This window comes from Clarias gariepinus, chromosome 21 (assembly GCF_024256425.1).
Source record: "Clarias gariepinus isolate MV-2021 ecotype Netherlands chromosome 21, CGAR_prim_01v2, whole genome shotgun sequence".
In the NCBI taxonomy this organism is placed as follows: domain Eukaryota; kingdom Metazoa; phylum Chordata; class Actinopteri; order Siluriformes; family Clariidae; genus Clarias; species Clarias gariepinus.
Genome location: NC_071120.1, coordinates 21,811,246 through 21,838,243, shown reverse-complemented (window position 1 = coordinate 21,838,243; position 26,998 = coordinate 21,811,246). Strand labels below are relative to the sequence as shown.

Genomic DNA, 26,998 nt, shown 5'->3' with positions numbered 1-26,998 from the left:
CATGAAATGGTTTTGGGACTGACATGCCACTTAGTGGATAATATTGATTTTAATTTGTCAGATATACAGAAACTATGCCGGCTCAAGGCCAAATATATTGTCACAATAGTGATACACTGTGCTGCCACTCAATCAAAACAAAAAATACCTATTAAAAATATGAAGGAGGTTACAGCCGGGTCAAATGGATATCATTATCAATACCACTCTTCTTTATTGGGTACTGCGGTTATATTATTATTATTATTATCATCATCACATAAACCAAGATTAATTTAGTTAAGGTTAAATTGAATATCTAGTTTTTATTCACCCAAAGTCGTATAAGAAATACAGACATACAAACACACAGACACACAGGATGACAGATTAGCAAGGGAAAATGAGGAATCCAAGTCAAGGGCCATAGCAGACAACGTGTCACTCACAGAAGACAGGAGGGGCAGGACCCTGAACTGTGTGCTCTGCCAGGAAGCTGGGGTTTGACTGGGTTTGACCTGAGCTGTTTTCAACACTCTTTCCTGTGGTCCACCCCCACCCCCAGCAACACAGAGAAATGACAGTATAAATAGACAGATTATGGACACACTGGACCAGTGGTGGAGTCATCCACTGTAAAGAGCTGGAAATTAAGTGGAGACACTTAATGAGAGAGATCAGAAGGAAAACATACTGTATTGGAGGTGATGGTGCAACGACTACGTCTGTCTAAAACGAGGGGTTTAGGAGATTCAGGGAATAACATGGTGAGCCATCAAAGCTGAAGATAACCATGTACAGTAATAGCACATATAAAAAAATATATTAATTGGTCTGGGGTAAACCAATCGATGACTGATTATTAATCAGTTTAAATCACCCACTTCTTCACTGGTTGTGTTTCCTGATATCAAACCCACCATCATTCACGATTATTAATGCACCCAGAGTACATTACACATACTTACATTAACTAGGGTTACTCACTTAAGCGCCTATTACTGAATACACTCTTAAATAAGTCTTGAAATATTAATTCTCACCCAGTACAAGAGTAACAGAATTATATAAACCACATGCTGTGAACAAAAAACCTGACTAATGGTGGGTTTTAGGTGGATTCCAGTAAACAATTCTACAAAATATAATTTACTGTGGTACATACTAGTAATAATAATAACGCTAAAAATAAAAATGAAAGGAAAAACTCTAAGGTTAGGTGTTTATACTAAATGGTCTTTTTGTAAACGCCTTTCTGTAATTATTTCCTTTAAAAAAGTGACATTTCCACTATTTATGGTTCATTAAACTTAATGCAGCCCTATGGTAAGATAATTACCTAATTAATGTTCATCAGAATGGTAAATTAGAAGCCTTGACTAATTAAAGTATAAAATTAAACACTTAAATGCATTTCTAAAGGAATCAGGCAGCCCTGTAGAGACTCATTTAGACTAAAAAGGATTATACACAGAAAAAGCAACAGGTGAGTATGGTATCGATGGAGTTCAATTAAGGGTCACCTGAGGTTCCACAATTATCAAAAAAATAGGATGGCACACACATTATAAGAGCACTGATCCATTACGAACAAGCAAATATACAACATTTTAAAGGTAATCATCCAGCAAAAATATACACAACACATTCTGTTCCTAGCACACTGATAACTTACTGTAGCCACTAAAATCTCAATATGGGGCTGAAATACTTAAATCTCCTAAATTTCTCTCTCTCTCTCTCTCTCTCTGTACACACGCTCACAGACACACATACACACACACACCTTACACCATACCATCTCTTAATGCACCATAAATATTGGGTTTCATGATTAAAAGTCTTATAAGGCCTCACGCACACAAACACAATCTGTGTTTGACATTAAAGTTAACTACAGCATAGATTTTTTTTTCTTTTCCAATCTCCTTTCTATTCTCACCTTTCATGTCTTCATCCTCCACTGTGGCATTGCTGCTATCAGACGATTCCTGGGGCAAGAAGAAAAAAAAAAAACTGTTTAAAAACAAAACAAATCTTGAGCACACATTTCAGTGAGGTGGGAGGGTGACATAATCCTCCATGCACTCATGAAGCAAAAACGCATGTATCCTGAATGAACATCTCAAAAACAAAACTCCAGGGATGACATACAATTAAGTGCCCGCTGATGGATGGCAAACCTCATTAGAACGGTTGCAACATGCTTGTTATATATCCACACCAACACACACGGATATTAAACAAACACATTACACACTCTGCGAATAGGACTCTGGAGGCTTGACACTATTTTTCATGTCGTAAAATCGAGTCTGCTCATGAACACGGAGCCACTAGGGTGAAAATTCACCGTTTAATGCTAGTTTGATTTTAAAGCTTCATAAAAAGTAGTACTCAAACAAGGTTTCCTCAACTCTTGTTGCTTGATTCAAGACCAAAGGAAATTGATGCATGTGATTTAAAAACCTGGTCATTCAGTACATTCAGATTGTCAGCTGACGTCATTTTCAAGTCATTAATAAGTTTTCACTCCAAATATTGACTGTTTATTTTATTACTATTTATTACTATTTAGAGAAGATTCTTTTATGCAGAAATGTTTTTTAAAACATCTTTTGCTTATGCCATATTTTGGTATGTGCCCAAGACTTTTGCACAGAACTATAAGTAAAACAGCTGTTAGGTTTTACTGAGCTTTCTGGAGAATCTGAGTAAATTTGTCATACTCGCTCCTTTCTATTTTTATGCAAATCCCAAGAGCGTACATTAGGTTTTTTGTTTCCATCTGAAAACTGGTCTGTCTTGTACTATATATTTTTTTCTTTACAGCCATGCATATATTCTCCTGTAGTGTTATATATTTATTAATTTTTACGTTATATATGGAAATACTGAATTTTTTTGCATAGCACTCTATATATATATATATATATATATATATATATATATATATATATATATATACACTCAGCAAAAAAAGAAACGTCCCTTTTTCAGGACTGTGTATTTCAACAATAATGTTGTAAAAATCCAAATAACTTTACAGAACTTCATTGTAAAGGGTTTAAACAATGTTTTCCATGCATGTTCAATTAACCATAATCAATTAATTAACATGCACCTGTGGAATGGTCGTTAAGACCTTAACAGCTTACAGAAAGTAGGCATTTAAGGTCACAGTTTTAAAAACGCAGGACACTAAAGAGACTTGTCTACCGACTGTGAAAAACACCTGCACACCTGTACTTCAAGCAGCTGGTGGCCACACCAGATACTGACTGGTACTTTTGATTTTGAGCCTCCCTTCATTCAGGGACACATTGTGAAACATTTTTAGTTTACGTCTTATGGTGTTGACTCTTTTAGTGTTCATACAAATATTTACACATTAAGTTTACTAAAAGTAAAAACAGTTGAAAGTCAGAGGACGTTTCTTTTTTTTGCTGAGTATATATATATATATATATATATATATATATATATATATATATATATATATATATATATATGTGTGTGTGTATGTATATATATATATATATATATATATATATATATATATATATATATATATATATACACTGATTTCTTTGGATTTTCACACTCAGTGTCTAAAGTTTACACAGCATAGTGTAAAAAAAAACATGTAACCTCCAGTAAGCAGGTAGGAGTCCCTTGCTGATGACGAGGACAGAGGAGAAATTACCAGACTGACAGGAAGCCTAAAATAACTTAAGTACCCACTCTTTACAACCATGGTCTGCAAAAAAGCATCTCACATTGCTCAACAGACAACTGAAGCTTGAGATCCTGTAAGATTATCAGGTCGAGGGCAAATGATAAGTGAAACTTGATTTGTATCTGTATGGGCTAAATCCACACGATTAACTTATTAAATGAAGCCACACTTCATACTGTAAGTACATTTACATTTAGGCATTTGACAGACGCTCTTATCCAGAGCGACGTACCTTTTTATCTCATTATACAGTCTGAGCAGTTAAGGGTTAAGGGCCTTGCTCAAGGGCCCAACAACTTGGTGGTTGTGGGGTTTGAACCTTTTTGCCTTAACCACTGAGCTACCCCTGGCCAGTTCTACCCAGTTTTACTAATTCTACAAGTAAACCCCAGTTCTACTATTTCTGAGCTAAGAGTGAGGGCTAAACATATCCAACCTTGTGAGATGTCTCAGGGAAGAAAAAAAATCATACTGTGCCCAATATGCTTAGGCTTGAGAAACATAGTCATAGTATGGGGACAAAGCGAACGGATACACTGTACTAATGCTGAATAACTTTCTAAAATTTCACTAAATTCACCAACATTCAGTCTAACGTCCTGCTTGCTCATGCGATATTGCTTAAATACTCTCTGACCAACAACCAGCTTCCAAACAAATATACAGTGAGGAGAAAAAAAAACAACTTATGAAGAAAGAGATATTCAGATAATCTTATCCCCTCCTGGAACAGGTTTGCTTATAACATTAATATCTGCTGTAAACACAAGCAAGATGATAAAACCGTTTCACAAACGGGGAAATTCTAGTCAAACAGTCCTGTACACTCTGATGCTCAACACTCCTCGCACGAGTATAAATCTCACAGATGATAGAACATGCTCGCAAACAAAAAGTTCTGTTCGGCTCTCGGTATCAAAGACAATCTTTGTCTGTAAACATAGCCGTGGTTGTTTATAACCCCACCTGATAAATTATATGGGATGTAAATGGACAGACACAGAGCGTTTAACATTTAAACTACTCACTGGCATCCTTTCATCTTTCCTCTGTAAATAATTACATGAAAAATGAGAGTGAGGAGTAGTGCAGGAAAAAGAGAAGAACAAAAAAGAGAGAGCACAGAAAAGAAAGAAGCAATGGCATATTGATGTCAGAAGAGCAGAGAGGACATTGAGGTCACCCGGGAGAAGAGGAAAAGAGCTTCTGTCATGACCGAGCTGCAGTGAGCATCAAGGACACTCAATAGAAGTTGCTGTAAATAGGCCAGCTGAGCAGTCAGTATCTGGGACAGTACGCTTGGAGAACCCCGAGACTGCCTCCTTACTCCTTACAATTTACCATCTCCATAAACTATACACCTACCACAGGAGCACGGAGTAATGAAAGAACAGACAGGTCTATTGCTAAAAAACATATTAGCAACCTAAATTAAAATGTGCAAACTAATTTTCCATTTTTTTTGCAAAAACATGTGACTCATTAGTTGAAACCTAGGATGAGTGTTTGGTATTTGCACATGCACAAAAAAGTTGTTTACAGATGACTGTTTATCTTTCTAAATGAATTAGCTAAATTAGATGTTATACGTAAAGTCAGAAGTTCAAGTGTTAACACAAAGACAGACCATTCCTTTCATCTCTTTGCAATTCATGTTTGCTGCTTACTTGTTGTATAGTATGTAAACTGGCTGCTATAACAATGAAAATTCCCTTTGGGATTAATAAATTAATCTGTCTGTCTATCTATCTATAGCTCCGAGCCCAAATCCTCTAAACTCCTGACCTGCTTCTATGCTTTATTTTTTTTAAACAAAATGACACAAATAGACCTCCTAATTTAATTTGTCTGGTTAAAATGAATTGAATTGTCCAAAAATCTGATTTGAAACCACATCAATCAAATAATAATATAAAAACAAAATCATTTTTGCTTAAATTGAATAAGTCAAGAGATCAGATTTGCTGCCATTAAGACTCAAATTTGTGGAAAAACCGTCTCTTTGTGAAGTCACACTACTGTATAACTGAATCTTACTATTTGAGTGCCATTTGACCTGCTCAGGGATGTGTGGTTCGTTGTCTGGATGCTGAGCAGAACTTTATAAAGGTTTTGTCGGATTGTTAATTTGTTGCTTCTGTAGGCTGTATGCTGCACATCTACTACAGCTTGGCCCTATAGTGGGCTAACTTTATCTACATTGTTAATGTTCTTCTAACTGCGAACCCTGATCTAATATCTAACACTACTCAAAACAGGAAAGTCGCAATGCAGGTTGAAGCGGTGCACTTTTTAATCATCGCCACTAGATGGCCGCTTTAAACAGTTGAGTGGATCTGAACGCGGACTCCCTGTAAGGAAAACGGCATGACACTTGTTCCTGCCAACTGTTGATATGCAAATCTCACACACCTTATGTACAGTCAAGACTCCTGTGTGTGCATAAGTATTCAAGAGCCTCTCACAGACAAATATATGTATAGATACCGAGCAACCACGATGATTTAAATAGGCTCTAGTAAGCATGCGAGAATTTACTGAACGCCACAAACCACCGTTTCAAAGACAATAGTATTATACAGTACCATATCACACTATTTTAATTCATGTTAGCCTGAGATGCAGCATCTTTTACAGAAAACACAAAATGCTCAGACAATTCAAATGCACACAAAAGATGGTTAAATGGGGGGAAAAAATTATAAGAAGATGAATGAATGTGAGGAGAAAAAGAAAGAAGCTTGTTGGGAGTGATACCTTAATCCCATTCACTGGATTATGTATAACAGTGGTCTGAGCTTCCTAGAGACACACAGAAGGGGAAAAAAGAAAAAAAGAAAAAAAAAAGAAGCGGATGAGGGATGTGAAACGAGAGGGAGGAACTCGACAGGAACGATAACAAAAGGGAGAAAGAGATGCTTCCAGTTGCAGCTTGAAAAAGTGAAATCTTGTGGGGGTGGATGGGTGTTGAAAATCATCAACTCAGAAAAGACGAAACGCAATAAAATACACATTGTAACAAAGACTGATTGAAGACTTGTCAAACTTTCAGTCCTTTTAGACATCCAAATAACTGCTGTAACCATAATACGGTCGATAAAACATGCTTGAGAATAATCTCCAGTACTGCGGTTTTGGACGTTGGATGTGATTAAGGTGAAAGATTTATTACATCTGCCACTACAGAAATAGCAGAGCTGGATCAGATTTGCTTCGGTTTGATCTGATCTATTAAGTTTGTCTTTTTTTTTTTTTCGGTTTGCGACAGACCGTCTGCTTGCTCTAGTCAGTAGCCTTCTGCGTTAGGATGTTGTCACTGGCATGATGGAAATTCAGTGATACTTTGGGGTGGAGCCTGGGTAGGTGTTGGATGCTAGATAATAATAAAAATAATAATAATAATAATAATGATAATAAAACACTATGCATTTTATAAATATTGGATCTCTAAATCACTGCACATCAACAAAGCGCTCCTAATGTTCCGGATAGAAGACGGCAGTTCGGAGAGAGGAGCTGCTGTCTTATTGGTTGCCAGGCAGCGCAGGAACTGTGTTTGTAACTCATAAATTGCCTAAGCGTCCTGGCATCCAGTAGCTCTGACCTCACACCCTGTGTTCCTCCACCAGCACGTGTCCTCTTCAGCCCAAATGTCTGGTTTAAAGCTCTAGGAAGGGTCATCACCAGGTAAGTATCTTACCATGACTCACAGTACGACAAGTAAGTCCAACACAACTACGATACTTTATACGACTGTATCCTTGAATCTGACTGGCCAGAAGATGTTGATTCATTTTCTATAACAGGAGCGCTGACGGTAACCCTGGCACTAATCTAAATCACAGGTTTATACCAATGCGCTTGTTCTAATACATAACATAAATCTTTCTGTAGCAACAACACACGATTACCGATGGCTAATAATATTCAGATTGAACCATTTATCGCTACAGAATAATGCCAATAAATTATTAATACTGTAAAGTCTTTCTGAGAGGAGACATCCAGTGTCAGCATGGAAAAACATTCAAGATGGATAACTTTAAACTTTCTAATTTCTCTGTATCATAAAGTGTTTTAATCCTGAAATGTTCTTCACTGCAGAATCACACACGGCCATGTTTCATTGCTTACATGTCCCACGCGACGTGATGTAACAAAAATTTGAAGGTGTACCATAATTTCATAATACATTTCATTTACTTGTTTCCATATAAAGTTGGGTTGAACTCATTTAAAACCTAAGCCAATAAACACTAGCTTTTAACTCTTAACTAATTAAATCAAGCAGTCTACTCTGAAAACATTTACGTTGGCTTGCTACATGAGAACATTTATTTGTTCAACATTTAGGCAGTAAAGTGACTTCCTACTGATATTCCTCCAATTCGTATGAGACACGTTTTCGTCTGACGTATGCTGCTCTTGTGCTGTTTTTGTTTTGAGCTTATTTTCTGGTGTGTGACCAGAGTGTATTCACCTGCTCCATGTTAAACCCTTATTTAGTTTGCCTATTTATATCCTGATGTTTCAGTGTTTCAATATAAATTATCTTGATTTTTAAACTCCTTTTTTTGTTTAAGTCAAACAGGGACTTCACATGCGCTCCAATAATGACCCTTTTCTCCTTTAATCGAAAAAAAGGAAAAGAAAAAAGACAACCTGGTTTGATCACCAAGAACGTCCTGTTGTTGTAGGATAATGCACAACCTCATACAGCCCACTTGTAAATTGCAGTTACTCGGCTGGGAGTCGTTGCCATGTCCCCTGTACAGTCCTGACCTCACTCCAAGCCAATTTCCACATTACAGAACACCATCAAGGTAGAAAGTTTTCTCAGAATGCTGGCGCGTCCCGTGAGCTTATATAATGACCCTTTTCTTTAATCGGGAAAAAAAAAATCGAATGAACTGCCTGGTTTGATTACCAAAGGCGTTCTGTTGTCATACTGCCCTCTGCACCACTTACAAATTACAAGAACTCAAAGTTCTTGGAAGCTGGGAGTTATTGCTACATCCTCCGTTCATTCTGATCTCGCTCAAGCCCATTTCCACATGTTTGGGGCATTAAAGGAGTTCCTAGGGGGCCAGTGTTTTAGACGTGAAGAAGGCAGTCCGATCATGGCTCCGGTGTATATATATATATATATATATATATATATATATATATATATATATACAGTATATATAAAGTAATAAAGGCAATTTTTACTCTCATGACTATTCTGTTCTTGTTCTGCGCAACAAAAAGTCCCAATTTTACTTAAACACCTCTTGATAAATACTGTTTTACGTCTCTGTTTTCATCTTTGATATACAGTAGGTCCCAATTTATCATCTGCCTGTTTTTTGACCAATGCTAAAGACATTTCTAATGAATTTAACAAGGTAAGGTTTAAATAAATATATCTAAGGATTGAGTCATATCTACTAAACATTAATAAACGTAACCCCAAATACATGCTTGTTCCCACCATATCAAAAGAGGGAAAATGCTTTTTTTTCTGTATAGGTTGGGTAAACCTATCCGTACCAATAAGCAGGCAAAGTAACACACGCACAGCATTAAAGGGCAACTATGAGAGATCCTAAAAATATGCTGATATATTGCGCCACGTGTTGTGATGGCTCTGTGAGTCTGAATGCTAGTCATTCTTCCAAGGAGAGCTTACTCCCTAATACTCAAGCATGAGTCTTCCAAGGTTTTGCAGCAGTGTGCGTGTGTGTGACTTTCTGTCTGAGCTCTCTTGCTGAAGGGTCTGAGTTCACGCTGAAACACTCCTCAGCATTAATCCAGACCATCTGCATAAGTCACTATTACACATCCATTTCTGTAAACACACTCACCGTCCAGCTGCCTCTCTAAAGGTCTGGGGTTTTTTTAATCATAAAAGCAAACCCACCTCCAGGATCTGATTATGCTGATTACATATTCGTTACATTTCGATGTATTTTGTGTATATGGTTTGCTGATGTGGATAAAAAATAAATAAATAAATAAATAAATAAATAAAAATAAATAAAACGCTGACATATTAAAGAAGAAGAAAAATGCTGGATAAGCATGAGAATATGGTAAAGAGCATCACTGTCTCTGGAATGAAGACACATGAAACGGTCTCCCAGTTTGTCATATCCTGACACAAACTCAGCATTCTGTTGAACTCTATTGGGTTTTGTTCTTTTAACCATGAGCACTGGACTGGCAAAGCTACAAAAGCACAAAGTTGAGTGTCCAGACAAATCAGACTTTACCTCAGCAGTTGCTTTTTTTTATTTATTAATTAATTTATTTTTATTTACTGTCTATTAGTTTCTTACTCCAGTCTTCCTCATCTGTTTCCTGTCTGGCTGTGACTTCTTTCCAAAAATGTAAGATTTCGCAATCTCCTGGGGCATGAGGACTGTTTTTGGCTGTATAAACGAAACCTTATAAAATGTTCATAACTTTATAATGCAAAACAGCTAGTAAGTAAATGCACAGCAGAACACAGGTTGAGCAGCACCGCATGATGGCACACTAGTTTATAATTCTCAATAAATGCCATGCACTTAACTACAATTTCTTAAATTTCTTATTTACACGTTTGGGAGTCACCACAGCATGTCATCAGGTCCACATATTTGATGTGAAGTTTTGCACCGGATGCAAAAGATTTCTTCAACTAACCCAGCCAGATTTACCCCAGTCTTGGGCACTGTGTGTGCACTGGCTCGAGCGATGCCCCCTAAATGGCCGGAGTGGTTTTTCCGTGCCCAGGAATCCAACCAGGGCCGCGGCAGTGACAAAGCTGCACCAGTGACCCGTGTGGTGTACTTTTATATTGTTGAAGTTTCAAATGATAATTGCCCTAACCTCAAACAAATGGCAAAATAAATGAATATACAGTACATGATCTGTGAACTGTAAACACTTTCACGTCTACCTCATGCTAGTGAGTTACCTGATATTCGCCACAGATGATAAAAACAACATATTTTTACATTATCCTCCTAGTAAACCATAAAAGAAAAAGCTCAACAGCGAACAGCTTTTTGTTTTTGACAACAGAGCTAACAAGGCGAAGGATGTGACACATCCACACAAAACTCACAGGCAAAAAAAAAGGAGGAAAAGGTAAGAGAGGTAGAGGAACAGAGTGACAGATGAAGAAAGGAAGAAAGGATTAGAGAGGTAAATACCAGTGCAGGAGAGGGAAGGTTTCCTTTGGGGCTCGTGACTATGCTGTTTTTGGTGCTGTTGGTCTGGGGCTGTGCAGGGAAACACAACACACACAGGGTTAAAGAGGAATCAGGTGTAACGTGATGGAGGAAAAGACCAGCATGCACTTCACACTCATACACACCCAAACACTTGATCATTCTGTGTGTCTGTGTGTAATAAATGTCCCTAAGAACAAAATCATTCCTTGCTTATTATACTTATTATACTCAAAATCTCTCCTATCAAACTAATTACACATAATAATGAATCATATTGTGAGGGCTATTTACTCCAAATAAAGCTGTCACTTCTAACTTTTCTCTTTTCATACAGTAGCTAACACTCTCTTTTCCTTGACGTGTAATATTAATTTTATTAAAAGAAACTGTAATCATTAAGGAGCTAGACAGATGCTGATAAAAGATGTTGACAAACCAACAGAAGCGAATGAAAGGCCAAATAGACAGACGCTCAAAATCAAAATCATAACCAACACATAACTTTCCTTAAAAGCAGCCTTTCTAAGGATTATAAATATACAGCGAAAGTGTTAAAAAAAAAATAAATCAGCAAGAGCAATAGAGTAAAAACATGAAAAATAAAATACCAGGCTCACACATACACGACTAGACACTGGACACAACAGTGTTACTGTCATGAATGAATTCACACCCCGCTTCATACCGAGTCAAAAACTGGATTCTTTTAACATACACATTTATACACACTGTTGCACATTATGCATCTCTTTTTTTAAAAGGATTTATATGTTAAATCATACAGTACCTGCATGTAGCTTTTGTATGGAAATAAGTCTTAAAGTAATCTAGTATAATAAAGTAATTTAGAAAATATGAAATCAGACAGCAGTGTTGAGCTTCATTTTTGATTTAAATGTGAATTGACTGACTTTAATTAAAGTCATGGTTATTGCAAAAAATACACAAAACACACTGTAGAGAACTAAAGCAGTTCATTATAAAAAACTTGGAGAATAATTTTTAAATCCCTTCCGAAGATCTGCATCAATCTTTCATTTCATATGTTTTCATATGATCTGCACTGTGGATTTGAAAATTCAGAGCAGGCCTGAAAATGAAACCTAACATTTCTCACCATGTTTTGGCAATTTAGTGCACCGTGTGCATTTTTTTTATGACAGAGAAAGTCTTCTAACCTCACTTGCTTCAGCTGATTTTGCAGTTTTGCTGAGCTGTAACAGAAAAGGTAATAACCCATTGTGTTTTCTTACACGTCTTTATGTTTAACATCAGAGAAAACACTCCAACTTATCTTTTTTTTTAACTTGAATTGTCCTATTATGAGAATGGCTTGTTTCTTCATGCAAAACAGATATGGCTTTTCCCCTAAGAATTATTTTAATGTATGTATTTTATAGATGTGCAGCCAGTTCCAGGGTGTTTTCTCAAGCCTCTCTAGTTTTATACACTGCAGTCTACTGCATTTTATGTGCACCACAGCAGTGATAAATTAAGTTCTCTACGTTAATGTGCTTTATGGAACTTACTGCTGCTGTAGTTAAGTAATGGTAATTTTGTTTACTGGCACAAATGTATGAAAAGCTGACTTTTTAAAAAAAAAATGTATCCATATTCAATTTATTCATATCATATTGCACACTGTATAAATGTTTTAATGAAGTATTTTTTATTAATTTTATTATCACTTTCTACTGTATGCATCAGGATGGAGTATCTGTTAGCATTGCTTGCTGTTCCTGAGCTTGAGAGTTTGATCATGTGATCAGATTACTCTCAGCTTCAATGTGTCCTTTCCATATCTTCAGGTGTTTCCTCTGGGATGTTCCCATCACCTAAAAACACTAAGTAGGATGACTGGGTGAAAAAAATAGCCTTAGGCAATGTGAAATAGTGATGGGTCGTTCATAAACGAATCGTTTAACGTGACTCAGAAGAACGAGTAGTGTCGGAGGGTGATTAATTCATTTTCTACAGGGTGCGCATGCGCAAATCATCGCAAAACCTCCGTAGGTTATGTACAGAAAACAAAAATAAGTAGTTACCTTTGAGTCTTTGGTCTGAATGGTTCGTTCGTTTGTTAAGTGACCCCCATAGATGCTATGCAGCGCATTACACAGGAAACAGAATTGAACAGTTCTCCTCAATGAGCCTTCCAAGTCCTTGTTGTTTGTTCTTTTGTCACGTGACTCCCATTGACGCTATGCAGTGCAATAAAAACGAACGACTCGGACTAGAAGATATGAGAGGTGAGCTGTTCATTCTGTTTATAATAATATGTCCTTAGCTGCATTGTCATATTTTCATTACTACAGCTAGAGCCAAAATTTGTGAATGTAGATGTGTTGGGGGTCTGTTTATTGAAAATTTAACATTTTATTTTATTTCTGATCAAAAGAACGAAATTACCTAAATGATTTAAAAATTTTGATGAACGAGATTCAAAGAACTGAGTCACTAAAATGATTCAAACATTCCATTATGAGATGAATGTGAATGTTCATCAATGTGTGTGTTTATGGTGTAATTGATGAACTAGGGTATCATCCATGGTGTATTTTTACAAAAAGATTCTTGAAATAAACTCCTGTTCTAACAAATTAGCCTTCAGCTAGAAGCCTATATATAGAGCATCGGCTAAAATTGTAGCAATGTTATACTGCATTGTCCCTGTTAAATAAACTAATAAATAAATAAACATATGGTGAGGTTTTACAAATCCCCATTGGGATTAATGAAATCTCTCTCTCTCTTTTTCTAAATATCTATCTAATATTTTTTTCCAGCTATTACGTTTGACTAATTCATTCATGACTAATGACTATGACATTCATGACTAATTCAAAAAAATTTATTGTTGTCACCCAATTCACACATACTATACATACACATAATAATACTGAGCGATATTAATACCTGTAGAAAAGATGAATAACATTGGAAGATTAAAAAGAAAACAAAATTTAAAAGGAGCCAAGCAGCCAGTGCGATCCAGAAACGCGTGCAGATACTTCACTTAAGAGTAATTAGGAAAAGGAGGTGGCGAGAACGAGTTAAGCTTAAATGCTCAGCTGAGTGAGGAAACCTGAGTAACAAGCAGAGGGCATCATTAGACATTTATGAAGTGTGAAGTTCTTCTTACTTGAGCACCGAACAACTACAGTAAGACAGTAAGGCGTACTGTTTATTTAGCAGCGTGATCGAGAGAAAAGAGTGTATACCACAGACACAGGGAAAAAAAATATTAAAGGAAAAATTAAAAAAGAGGAGCTGGTGAAAGTAGACTGTATAAAAATAATAATAATAAAAAAAAAAACTGGATCGTCACGTCTTTAGGATACAGGATAGAGGAATTGTAGGCAAGTTTAGGTGGCAAACAGAGGAAGGTGATAAATAAGACAGTAGGATGAAGGATAAAAACAAATGAATCAACGTTCTCACCATGTACTGAACGGTAGAGCTTGACTTCCTCTTCTGGAAAGATCAAAAGAAGAAAAATAAAATGTAGTAAATTTCAACAGGAATTTTTTTTTTAAGTCCTATCCAAGTGACCAAATGACAACTTCGAGTAGGTGACGAATAGCAAACTCATTCATCTTTAACTGAGGTAACAGGAAGCCTTGTGAAAATCGCCCAGGACATCTGAAGCACCAAGAACAGGAGACTGACATAAGAGAAACACTTGGCTTCAAGACATTATGGTCTGACTCATCCATCAGGTGTTAAAGACGAGGAAATTGGAAAGAGTAGTCAGGGAAGGAAAGGAGGAAGTAAAGAAGGAGTGTGTGTGGTAAATAGGTGGAGGCATGGAAAAACACAATGTGTTCTGTACAGTACAGAGAAGAAGTACAAGAAGGAGTGAAGTGCTTCAAGAGATGCACTTAGGGCCAAAAATGAAGAGCAACGATTAGGATAAGAAGAGGAAAATTATTAAGAACAAATACAGCTTCGCATGGGAAAAAAAAAAAAAAAAAAAAAAAAAAAATATATATATATATATATATATATATATATATAGTTTTGCAATTCGGGCCGTTTGTGAAGTTAAGCTCCTTAAATTTAATCTCAGGGCATTTCATCAGCGATGGTGATGTGCTAATCCTGGACAGATAGTGTATTTAAGAAAAGAATTTAGGATGCTTTTAACACTATGGGCTGTGGCACGGATCCCAGCATGTCTGTATAGGATGAACACTCCGTATCATGCCCAGGTACGGACCAGCATTCTGTGGCTCAAGTCCACTGGAAAAGACAGTCTCGGGCACTTTACTCGGTGCTCGATCACCCCAGGAATCAAATTTAAAAGCCAACCAAGTACATTGTGGACGGCTGTTTAGAGACCGACGTCATCGCCGCCATCTGTCTCTGAACACACAGCACGTGCCAATCTCATCTTCTTAACTGAAGGCATGCCAGAGGGCGTCTTAATTTTTTTTTTTTTTTAATGATGACTCTTAAACAAGCTAGGTGTATACTGCCACCTGTACTCAGGTATGGAACAATATTACTAATGTGAAAGCTGGCCACAGAGCGATTTTACCCAGGCACTGTATAAAAATTAATCTCGCTTAGTGTGAAATCAGCCTTAGTGAACTGTAAAGGAATTTGTCACAAAATGATCCGTGTGAGAAGAAAAGAAATAGGTTATGTATTTATTAATGAGGCATTTAATTATTACAAAATGTAGAATAAAATCTTTATAAAACATGAAATATAATATTTTGTATTTCGACCTATTAATAGCAATAAAGTAAACGAGATGTGCAATTATAATGACCTGATTTTGCACTATAAGAAGTTAACAAATCATGATTAACATCCAATAAAAGCTCGCAAAATTTGTTGGAATAAGATGATAAAACATACATATATATATATACTTTCCTTTCATGGTGTAGGTTTTCATTTCAGCTAAACGATAGCAATACACAAATATATTTGCCTAATCGATTCATTTTGTTGTCCAATTCTATCTCCACTTTGGTCTATTAAAATAAGTGACACATGCTGTTTAAAACAAAAACAAAAAAAAAACACTATCATGTTCCCTGTCCCTAAAAAGTAACTTAAAGCTGTAAAACAGGAATATTAGGGATATTAATCAGCGAAGATTAAAAGGGAACTGAACCTTTATGAGTTAAAATCTTTGTTAATGGTACTGTATCTCATCAGAGATGATGATGTGCCAAGAAATGTCAGGAAAAATTTTCCTTCTGTAAAGTGACACTAGGTTTGAATAAAGTGTTATATTAAGTACAACACTCAGCTTCTAAGTTAAGAACCCATCCAGCCTGGTATATATTATGATTAGATAAATCTAAAGTTAAAGAATGGATATAAATGTTTCTTAAGAAAGCGCCAATGAAAAGTATTTTAAAATTTAATTTAATTTATTTATTTTTTTATCGTTGCCATTGCACCTTCCAGTCACTAGAGCAGTGGAGAAAAAGATGCTTTAAAGTCGAATGCAGTGTTATGTAAGCACCAACGCTGCATATATATCTGAATATACAGCATGTCTATTCAGAAATGGGAACAGGAAGCGTCAGATATTTGACAGCTGTGGGGGAGAACCAGGAGAGGATCAGGTGTATCTCTGGATAAACCAAGAAAAAGAAAGCAAGGGAAGCGGGAATCATGAACAGAGAGAACGAGACGGTGTTTATAATGGCTGATGGAGGACGTGGGGGAGCCTGTTGCTAGGCGATGAGAGGAGCAAAGCGATGCTATTTTTGTCACAGAGTTTCCAGGGTTCAGACTTGAGGCTATTCCTGGAACGGGAGTCATATTCCCATCTGAACTAGTTCTTCTCAGCTGGCATGTGCTCACTCTTTCTCTCTCTCTCTCTCTCTCTCTCTTTCACACACACACACACAATCACGCACAGCTTGTGCAGGAGCGAAATGTAATAGTGTAGCAGGTGTTCATCGGGAATGTAGAGCAAAAAAAAGTCGATAGTTGTTAGGATTATAGACCCGAGTGATTATGTGCCAAAATTAATGGCACATATCCTACCTGTAACCTTTTGTGGACGTGTGTTCGTGTGAAGGAGGCATAAAAAAAGAGGCGAGGATTTTCCTGTGCAAGAGGTGTTTTTTCTAATAAGAATGCTATTATTTAAAAAAATAATTGAACATTGAAGATATTTGCGGAAAAATTATTTGAAGGGACGTGAGATGAGTAATAGAGCACATCATCGTCTGTTTGTGCACGTGTCACATAAAAACTATTAAACAAATTTCAAAGGGGTTTAATATAGAAAACGGCCTTTTTTTTTTTTTACAGTGAAACCTCCATCATACACAACAATCGCATGTTGTAAAAAAATTCTTTGGTTGTGAGTGGACTTTTGGTGGTCTTAGAAAACTTATTTTTATATTATATATATGAAGGTAGAAAGGTGATTTAAGCAATTTTGAGCGTGGCATGGTTGTTGGTGCCAAACGGGCCCGTCTGAGTATTTCACAATCTGCTCAGTTACTGGGATTTTCACGCACAACCATTTCTAGGGTTTACAAAGAATGGTGTGAAAAGGGAAAAACATCCAGTATGCGGCAGTCCTGTGGGCGAAAATGCCTTGTTGATGCTAGAGGTCAGAGGAAAATGGGCCGACTGATTCAAGCTGATAGAAGAGCAACTTTGACTGAAATAACCACTTGTTACAACCGAGGTATGCAGCAAAACATTTGTGATGCCACAACACGCCCAACCTTGAGGCGGATGGGCTACAACAGCAGAAGACCCCACCGGGTACCACTCATCTCCACTACAAATAGGAAAAAGAGGCTACAACTTGCACAAGCTCACCAAAATTGGACAGTTTCTTGATTTCTGTTAAGACATTCAAATGGTAGAGTCAGAATTTGGGCGTAAACAGAATGAGAACATGGATCCATCATGCCTTGTAACCACTGTGCAGGCTGGTGATGCTGGTGTAATGGTGTAGGCGATGTTTTCTTGGCACATTAGGCATCGTTTAAATGCCACGGGCTACCTAAGCATTGTTTCTGACCATGTCCATCCCTTTATGACCACCATGTACCCATCCTCTGATGGCTACTTCCAGCAGGATTATGCACCATGTCACAAAGAATCATTTCAAATTGGTTTCTCGAACATGACAATGAGTTCACTGTACTTAAATGGCCCCCACAGTCACCAGATCTCAACCCAACAGAGCATCTTTGGGATGTGGTTGAACGGGAGCTTCGTGCCCTGGATGTCCATCTCACAAATCTCCATCAACTGCAAGATGCTATTCTATCAATATGAGCAGATTGTTGAATCAATGCCACGTAGAATTAAGGCAGTTCTGAAGGCGAAAGGGGGTCAAACACCGTATTAGTATGGTGTTCCTAATAATCATTTAGGTAAGTGTATATAGAGAAGGAGGTTTTTGCCCAATATGTCACAATACATGACCCCGTTCATCCTCTCCTTAATACAGTGCAGTCACCCTGTCCCCTGTGCAGAAAAACACCCCCAGAGCATGATGCTTCCAGCCTTATGCTTCACCGTAGGTATGGTACTGTACTATTGGGATGATACTCATCATTCTTCTTCCTCCATACACGGCGAATTGAGTTAAAACCAAAAAGTTCTACTTTGGTCTCATCTGACCACATGATTCTCCCATGACTTCTCTGGATCATCCAGATGGTCCCTGGCAAACTTCAGATGGGCCTGGACATGGGCTGACTTAAGCAGGGGAACCTTCCGTGCGATGCAAGATTTTAAACCATGACATCTTAGTGTATTACTGATAGTAGCCTTGGAAAGGATGGGTATGTACTTATTGTATATAAATTCTCAGTTTACTACCTCAACAAAGAAAAAACAACCGATGGTGCGACCACTTTACCGAGTTTAAATTTAAATCTGTATGTAAGTGATGCCCCTGCTATTTTACAAAATTTATGATAATTGCATCTTGACTTGCATTTTTAAAAAGTATGTGCATATTTATAATGTCACTTTGTTGCCACATTTTTTTATTACGATTTTTCAGATCGGATCATGCGCACATCAATATAGCTTTGCTTGTACCATCTTGGTTACATGAGTTCGTGCATTTCAAACAATGGATGCAATTTTAGTGAAAAACATGTTTGGGGTTTGGCTCTGGAGAACAGCAAACAGTTAGTCTGCTGTATTTGTTGCAGACCAGAAGAAAAGGAGAAAGCCAGGCTCCTCACTTTAGCTGTTTTAGCAACTATTGCTAGCACGGCTATAAAATCAATGCACCTACAGGTGCGCAAGTGCAAAGGTGCGCAAAAAAGGTTAATTAATTAATTACAATTGTTTGCTCTTGTTTAAATATGATTGTTTCAAATCAGATGGATATGCATCCGATTGAGAATCACATACTGTATGAAAGCGACTTAGATCCAATCTGCAAAACATCAGATTTGTGTGTTCGGAGCCATATAAAATCAGCTTTATGTCACATTAGAGTAAAAAAAAATTTGAATTTCAGGCTGGTGATGTGATTAGTGTTTTAAAGAGAGTTAATGCACTTATCTAAAACTGTGCTCCGAGAGACTTTCATTACTTTTAGCTCCAATGCAAAACTACAAAATCAAACTTGGACACTGGTCATGTCTTATCATATACATCTGAAATAGAATTTGTTTTTAAACCTTATCTCAGCTTCTCTGTTTTCTCTGTAGCTTTGTGTTTTTTTTCCCTAATTGTTACGGGAAAGCAAGGACAAATAAAATACAAATATCATTATTCTAAAAGAAAAACAATGAAAAAAGAACATTATTATATCTTTTCTCCATCATTCAGACTTCCCACAAACACAGACACTTGAATACAGACAGACAGAAGATGACATTAAATTCACTGCTAACTAACTGAATTGTGAAAACAAAAAGCAACAATCAGGTGTGGGGACAAACACACTTCAGCTACATAGACATGGACAATGATAAGGAGGAAAAAAAAGAAAGCAGCAAACAGTTCGACGTCAGGCGCCGAAAGCAGTCTTACCTTGACATCAGCCTTCTTATTCAACAAACTCTTGGCTGCTGCAATGGGAGACAGGAAAGAGACACATGGGTTCAGCAGACGTTCTGCGATTTTAGCTCTCATCTTATAGCACAAAGTCAAAAATAACATGCTCAGTTTCTGCTTAGTGTTAAGTTTAACCACAAATGCTTGAGAAACTCAGTTTCTGATCAATTTATCCACATTCTGAATCTGATCAGATATCTGCATCCATACTTAGACTTCTGTTGGAGAGAGAAAAAGTCACACAGGCCCTGCTGTCTCCACCTATACATGCAGGGTTTCCTTAAACATTCAATACAAAAGTTATGCACTGAAAGGACATTTGCTTAAAAGGTGCTCGGATTGGAAAAGCTCCCAAAAAGTACAGTGACTTTCACATTATATGACTAGAAGGAAATATTACCTTTATTATCTTTACACCATAACATAAAAATAATGAGGAGTATGAATTCCTTATGAACACTGTTCCTTTCGCACCTTTAAACAAGAAATTAGGGTCATTTCACACTTGAGTGTTTTTTTGAAAGTATTGACTTTCTTCGTCATTCGACTCATTAGCTTCAATTTATTAAGCTGTACTCAAGAATTTCACAGGACTGTCAAGAACTGTCACAATCTACCTGCTAACTGTTGCAAAGTACTGCTGAGACCTCATGATTTGTCAGTAATTGTCAAAATCTGCTACGATTTCTCACCTGTTAACACAGAACTACAGAAGCTATGTATGATTGTGGCAGTGTAGTTGTCTATTAGAGCGTACTGTTTAGTAGTTTACGTCTGGATGTGGAAAAATCTAAATCATTTAGATTATCTAATGTTTTCTGTGTATCTGACATGTAGTCATTTCTATGTAGTAGTTTAAGGTGGCTGGATTTTGCTATGGATTTAGTATCATAGAAATGCACAATATTTAAATGTTTAGTGCAGTACAAGTTGGATTTAGACATTTTATTCATGGATTTAATAACTATAATAAACCTTACAATTGAGTAATTTAAAATCGTGGTCAAAGGATTAAGACAATATATGCCATGTATTATACTGTGCACAAAACAGTTAATGTCAGATAAGTTGATACAAAAATGCAAGTGACACCAAAGTGACGCAGACGTCTTTTTGACGCTACGCCCAGCCGAATCCGGCAGGTTTTTAAAGAATAAACCCCTGGTTCTGAATATTGATTGTTGTATAACAAATTATTCTTACTATCTATATTGTCACTATTTAAAAAATTGACTGTCATGAAAACAGCAAATTTCACATTTGTCTCAATACTTTTGGCTACTGTACCACTGTAGTACTCCTTTAGTGACACCTCAAAGCTGTACATCTACAGTAAACAAGGAATTTAACACATATCTAGACTTTATGATTTATTCAAAAAACACTACAATCCACCTTTGAATTATTTAAATAAAGTAATGATACAAGAAATAATAGTAATAATTTATTTTTTGGCAGGAACTGCATTTTAAAAACCATGGGTGAAAAATAAGGTTGGAACAGGCCATACTAAACTTTCATGGATTTTATGATGATCTCCCTACAATATAAAGGTCGCTTCATTTCAGAAATGTGAGAAAGCCTCCGTACTATATGTCACTTTCAAAGGACTGGAGCAATGTAGTTAGTTCACGTTTGTGGTACAAGCATGCCTTCTGCATGGATAAAAATTCTCTTACATGAGCTTAAGCTGCTTGTTTGCGCGCATGATGGCACAGGACCCATCCAGTGACGCCATTCTCTAATTGGGTTGTTTTATTTATTTTTTTTAAAATTACAAAAAATTGGTAAACTTAGCAACTAAGATTTTTGAAAAACCAAGTTTAAACCAAGTGTGAAAACTCCCTAAGAATAAACCTTATAAAGATAATACTGTAACAATCAGAATGCATTGCTGATTATTAAATATTCAAATCAAAACTCATACATGACTGACACAAGAAAACAAGTATTACCAAGAAAGTGCCTGAAAGCAGTATGAATTACAAATACAACAGCTTTGTCTTGCTTTCCATTTAATGAAAGGGTTTCTTGTGGCAATGTTTCAATACATTTACCGTATAAAAAGTGCATGCTTTTACTAAAACACTTATCTCACACATCCCTGACACAACCAGGTTGTATATAACAAGGTATTACATAATTGTATAATGATGAGATGATAATGTATTCACTGCAGAAATTTGAAGGTGAAAAGAATCACACGGATAATAATGTATTAAATTGCTCTTCTCTGAAACAGTCGGCCACAGAGCTTTGACAATCAGCCAAAGAAAAACAAGAAGGAAGTGGTAATGACCACAAATCAGCGTGGCTATGATCACGGCATGATCCATTGTGCACTGGTTACAATTTTATTATCTGAATACTAGTACTAACCACATACGTTAATTTAAACTACACTGCATTGTTACACTGAAATATGAAACAATAAAACAGGTTGTCACTTAGCCTTCAGCAGGCTTGGTCAGGGTCATGACCTAGTATAAAAGGAACCAAGATATATTTCCAAAAAAATAAAAGTCTGAGAAATTGTGTGGTGATCCCAGTGAAAAAAAGAAGAAAAAAAACACCTTAAACTTAACTTGCTCTACGAAGAGAGACAGGGAGAGGGTTGAAATCCTTACCTTGCCATAAACACAGAGCGCAAGAAAAAAAAAAAAAAACACAGAAGGAGGAAGAAAAAGGAGGACAGCAAAAGTCAAAGAAATCTGCAGTACTAAGCTTTAATCTGTAAAATAAAACTAAAATCAACCAACTATCACATCTACTGCATCTAAGGTGTATGATAAGAATGATGCAAATAAAAAAAAATTATCTCACACAAATCCTGTTTACTTCAAACTCACTTCTAACCGAAGTCTTTGAGGAAGTCAATGACACAAAAACACTAATTTTTGTAAAAATACTTGAACTTACGATAAGACAGTCCCACCACATCTATTGTTTATTATCTTTATCTTTTCCCGACAGTACATTTACCAATTATACACCATAGTACCAATTATCACCCCTGATAATTACACTAACTGTTGGTCAATAACCAGCTCGGTAAGTTAGTTCTGGCAGTCGTGAAAGGATATGTGTTGGCAGAGCAAAATAACTGACCAAATAAGGAAACAAATCATAATTTGCTGATAATAAACTTTAAATTGATATATTTTCTTATTTTGCAAACTAGATTACGTTTTATTTTTAGACATTTAAGCAACCAGAATTGAATTGAAAAGTTTACACCATTTTTCTTTTAAACCCAACTACAGAACTACTTTTAATAAGACTTTCTGGTAAGATCTTTTGGCATTCATACATTTGCTACATTTCCCCTCCGAAATTGGTTCATTTCCAAATTTCCGGCCCACTACCCACTTCATCTCATCATACGTCAGCCGAAATCATCATGTGCTTCCTTTGAAACATGTGAAACCAGCCGTCCACTTTTCTTTTTTTTCTTTTTTTTTTCACACTGCTGCTCAACGCTGCATAAAATACACTTGGCAAATCTCACACATGCCCACGATTGGCCAGCGTCACTCTGATTGACAGGAGAGCGCGAGAGAGGACGCCCCTCCCACCCACCCTGAGAGCGTCAACGATTCCCCCCAGGCTTCCGACCACAGATGACTGTATCATTGACCACAGACTTCCGTTATAAGTGTTTTTCTTTTTTTTTTTTTTTCAGTTCTTTTCTCAGTATTGGGAAACTTTGACATGTCTGTGTGTGCTATAAATGCAGTAGAAAGAGAAAGGTTGAAAACCCTTTTAAAAATCCTTTTGATGACTTAATCGTGGTTTAGCTCGCATGTAACAATGCTCATTGTTCAGAGTTTCTTCCCAGGTGTAACATTAAAATAATTTAAAAAGGAGAGCCACAAAAGATTCCAGAATTAACTCTTGCTGCTGCATTTTAAATATGCCACGGACAAATCTCTTCTGTAATGTTTTAAGATTCAGATTCCAGATATGGTTCATGTTTTTGAACTGCAAACTCCACGGACGAGTGGAAAAGGAAGGGAGAGTGGCTAACCGATAGAGACAGTGTGGCATAAATATTTGATTGCAGGCGTGTGGAGAGACAGCATCAAATATGAAGCGCAGCCTTTACACTGAGCCACAGCCACCACTCCAGCTGAGAGCACCAGGCTCTCCACTCCCGTCTCGTAACGAGGGCTCTCCAACGTGCTCGGAAGAACGCGACTTTACCGCTTAAAACAATTGGGGATATTTGACTGCAGTAGGTCTGCGTCAAATATGAAACACAGAGCGACAGCCACAGCTAGCTCACACGAGAAGCTGCACTTTATTACACTGAACAGTATGGACGTATGGAAATAATTGGCAGGCATTTTGGATTCAAAGCGTACACATAAAAAAAGGTGGGTATCATCCACCAGCATCACTGCTCAAAATTATTGTTCTCTATCCACCACCCCCCCAAAAAAAAAACTTATTTTCTTTTCACACAAAATTTCCCCACAATGCAACGTTGCAACAGACAACTCATCCCAACGTATTAGTAATCATGCGTTAGTCCAGTCGCTCATGCAACATTCAGTACAGCAGCAGGCAGCCCGTTCCATTCCCACTTTCAGGGTGAACTTCACAGTCTCATACAAATACAGAGGGACAGGAAAAAGAGAATGAGAGCTGAACGATAAAACATGATGGCATGAAGACACGAGAGAAAAATCATCTGAATAAGATGTACATGAATGTGAAAGTGGAATTGAGAAACATTAAAAAGAGATGTATAGGAAATCGAAATAAATAAAATGAATGGACAATTATAACCGACAGCTGAGATAACCAATGGAACAAAACGCGAAGATGAAGGACGTATAAAGAGAAAGAAAGAGAGAGAGAGAATTTCAGATGAGCAGAAGTGTGAGACAGGAAAAAGAAGAAGGCAAAGATGAGCCACTGTGGGTGGCGCATGCTTTTAGCACCATGCAAAGTGAGAAACGATAAAAGTGGACAAAAAATATTGATACATAAGGGAGGGGAGAGGATGGGGGTCTGGAAAATCATGAAGAGAAGAAGAGAATACAATAAGAACTCAAAAAGAGCTAAGAGGAAGAAGAGTGGGACAATGAAAAGAATAGAAGTTAAAGGAATAAGCCAGTTTTTTTTAAAACCCTTATTCCTGTTTACCATTTAATGACTTCTTGAGTTAGGAAGTTATGTAATTTGAACTCTAAACATATTTATATCACTGTACTGCTGTATTGTTGATTCTAATTGGTCAGAAGGTGTGGATAATTTTTTTTTGTAAGAGCAGCCCAGACAGTACTATAGTTCCGGATGCAATAAAAAAAAAATAAAAAAAAACGTAATTAATTTCTACAGTTACAGTTTGTACACTTTATATAATTTAAGACTAATTATAAACATATTTGGGTGTTTTTTCCCAATAAAATGGTGAAATGTTCACTATTAAAAAGTAATAAGTTGATTTAACATTTATGGAAGGAGCCTTCAGTGTCAGAGATTTATAAATAGTTTCCCACCAGCACAAGTGCTTTAATAAAATATACAAATTGTTGAGGGAACAAATGTTTTTAGTTGCTATAACATAATTGCTAATACAAAATACTTGTTTTGTGGACCTTTTATGTTAGCTATAACTACAGTACATACACTGCATCCGGAAAGTATTCACAGCGCATCACTTTTACCACATTTTATGTCATGTCACAGCCTTATTCTAAAATAGATTCAATTCATTTTTCCCTTGGAATTCTACACACAACACCCCAAAATGACAACATAAAAAAAGTTTACTTGAGATTTTTGCAAATTTATGAAATATAAAAAAAAAACTGAGATAGCACATTTACATAAGTATTCACAGCGTTTGACATAAAGCTCAAAATTGAGCTCAGGCACATCCTGTTTCCCCTGATCATTCTTGAGATGTTTCTGCAGCTTATTTTAAGTTCACCTGTGGTAAATTCAGTTGATTGGACATGATTTGGAAAAGCACACACCTGTCTATATAAAGGTCCCACAGTTGACAGTTCATGTCAGAGCACAAACCAAGCATGAAGTCAAAGGAATTGTCTTTAGACCTCCGAGACAGGATTGTCTCGAGGCACAAATCTGCGGAAGGTTACAGAAAAATTTCTGCTGCTTTGAAGGTCCCAATGAGCACAGTGGCCTTTATCATCCGTAAGTAGAAGTAGTTCAAAATCACAAGGACTCTTCCTAGAGCTGGCCAGCCATCTAAACTGAGCGATCGGGGGAGAAGGGCCTTAGTCACGGAGGTGACCAAGAACCTGATGGTCACTCTGTCAGAGCTCCAGAGGTCCTCTGTGGAGAGAGGAGAACCTTCCAGAAGGACAAGTATCTCTGCAGCAATCCACCAATCAGGCCTATATGGTAAAGTGGCCAGACGGAAGCCACTCCTTAGTAAAAGGCACATGACATCCCCACAGTGAAGCATGGTGTGGCGATGTTTTTCAGCAACTGGAAGACTAGTCAGGGTAAAGGGAAAGATGACAGAGACTTCCTGGATGAAAACCTGCTCCAGAGCGCTCTTGACCTCAGCCTGGTGCGATGGTTCAGCCTTCAGCAGGAGAACGATCCTAAGCATACAGCCAAGATATCAAAGGAATGGCTTCAGGACAACTCTGTGAATGTCCTTGAGTGTCCCAGCCCGAGCCCAGACTTAAATCTGATTGAACATCTCTGGAGAGATCTTTTTAAAATGACTATGCACCGACGCTTTCCATCCAACCTGATGGAGCTTGAGAGGTGCTGCAAAGAGGAATGGGGGAAACAGTCCACGGATAGGTGTGCCAAGCTTGTGGCATCATATTCAAAAAGACTTGAGGCTGTAATTGCTACCAAAGGTGCATCGACAAAGTATCGAGCAAAAGCTGGGAATATTTATGTACATGTGATTTCTCAGTTTTTTTTATTTTTAATAAATTAGCAAAAACCTCAAGTAAACTTTTTTCACATTGTCATTATGGGGTGTTGTGTGTAGAATTCTGAGGAAAAAAATGAATTTAATCCATTTTGGAATAAGGCTGTAACGTACAGTAACAAAACGTGGAAG

General features: G+C 37.0%; 1 protein-coding gene across 23 annotated transcripts in view; it reads right to left on the bottom strand.

The window, feature by feature from the left end:
- The window catches only part of camk2b1 (calcium/calmodulin-dependent protein kinase (CaM kinase) II beta 1), an 87,049-nt gene that overhangs the window by 7,882 nt on the left and 52,169 nt on the right, over positions 1-26,998 (bottom strand). For 3 of the 23 annotated variants that reach the window (XM_053480763.1, XM_053480747.1, XM_053480751.1), the window contains exons 14-17: positions 19,915-19,949; positions 10,900-10,968; positions 6,476-6,520; positions 1,922-1,970 (exon numbers count right to left, since the gene is read on the bottom strand). In XM_053480763.1, coding sequence (XP_053336738.1) covers positions 1,922-1,970; positions 6,476-6,520; positions 10,900-10,968; positions 19,915-19,949 — 198 coding nt within the window. Of the gene's footprint in view, positions 1-428; positions 522-1,921; positions 1,971-6,475; positions 6,521-10,899; positions 10,969-14,361; positions 14,395-19,914; positions 19,953-26,998 lie in introns of all 23 variants that reach the window. The other 20 variants (XM_053480741.1, XM_053480742.1, XM_053480743.1 and 17 more) reach the window with 15 other exon arrangements.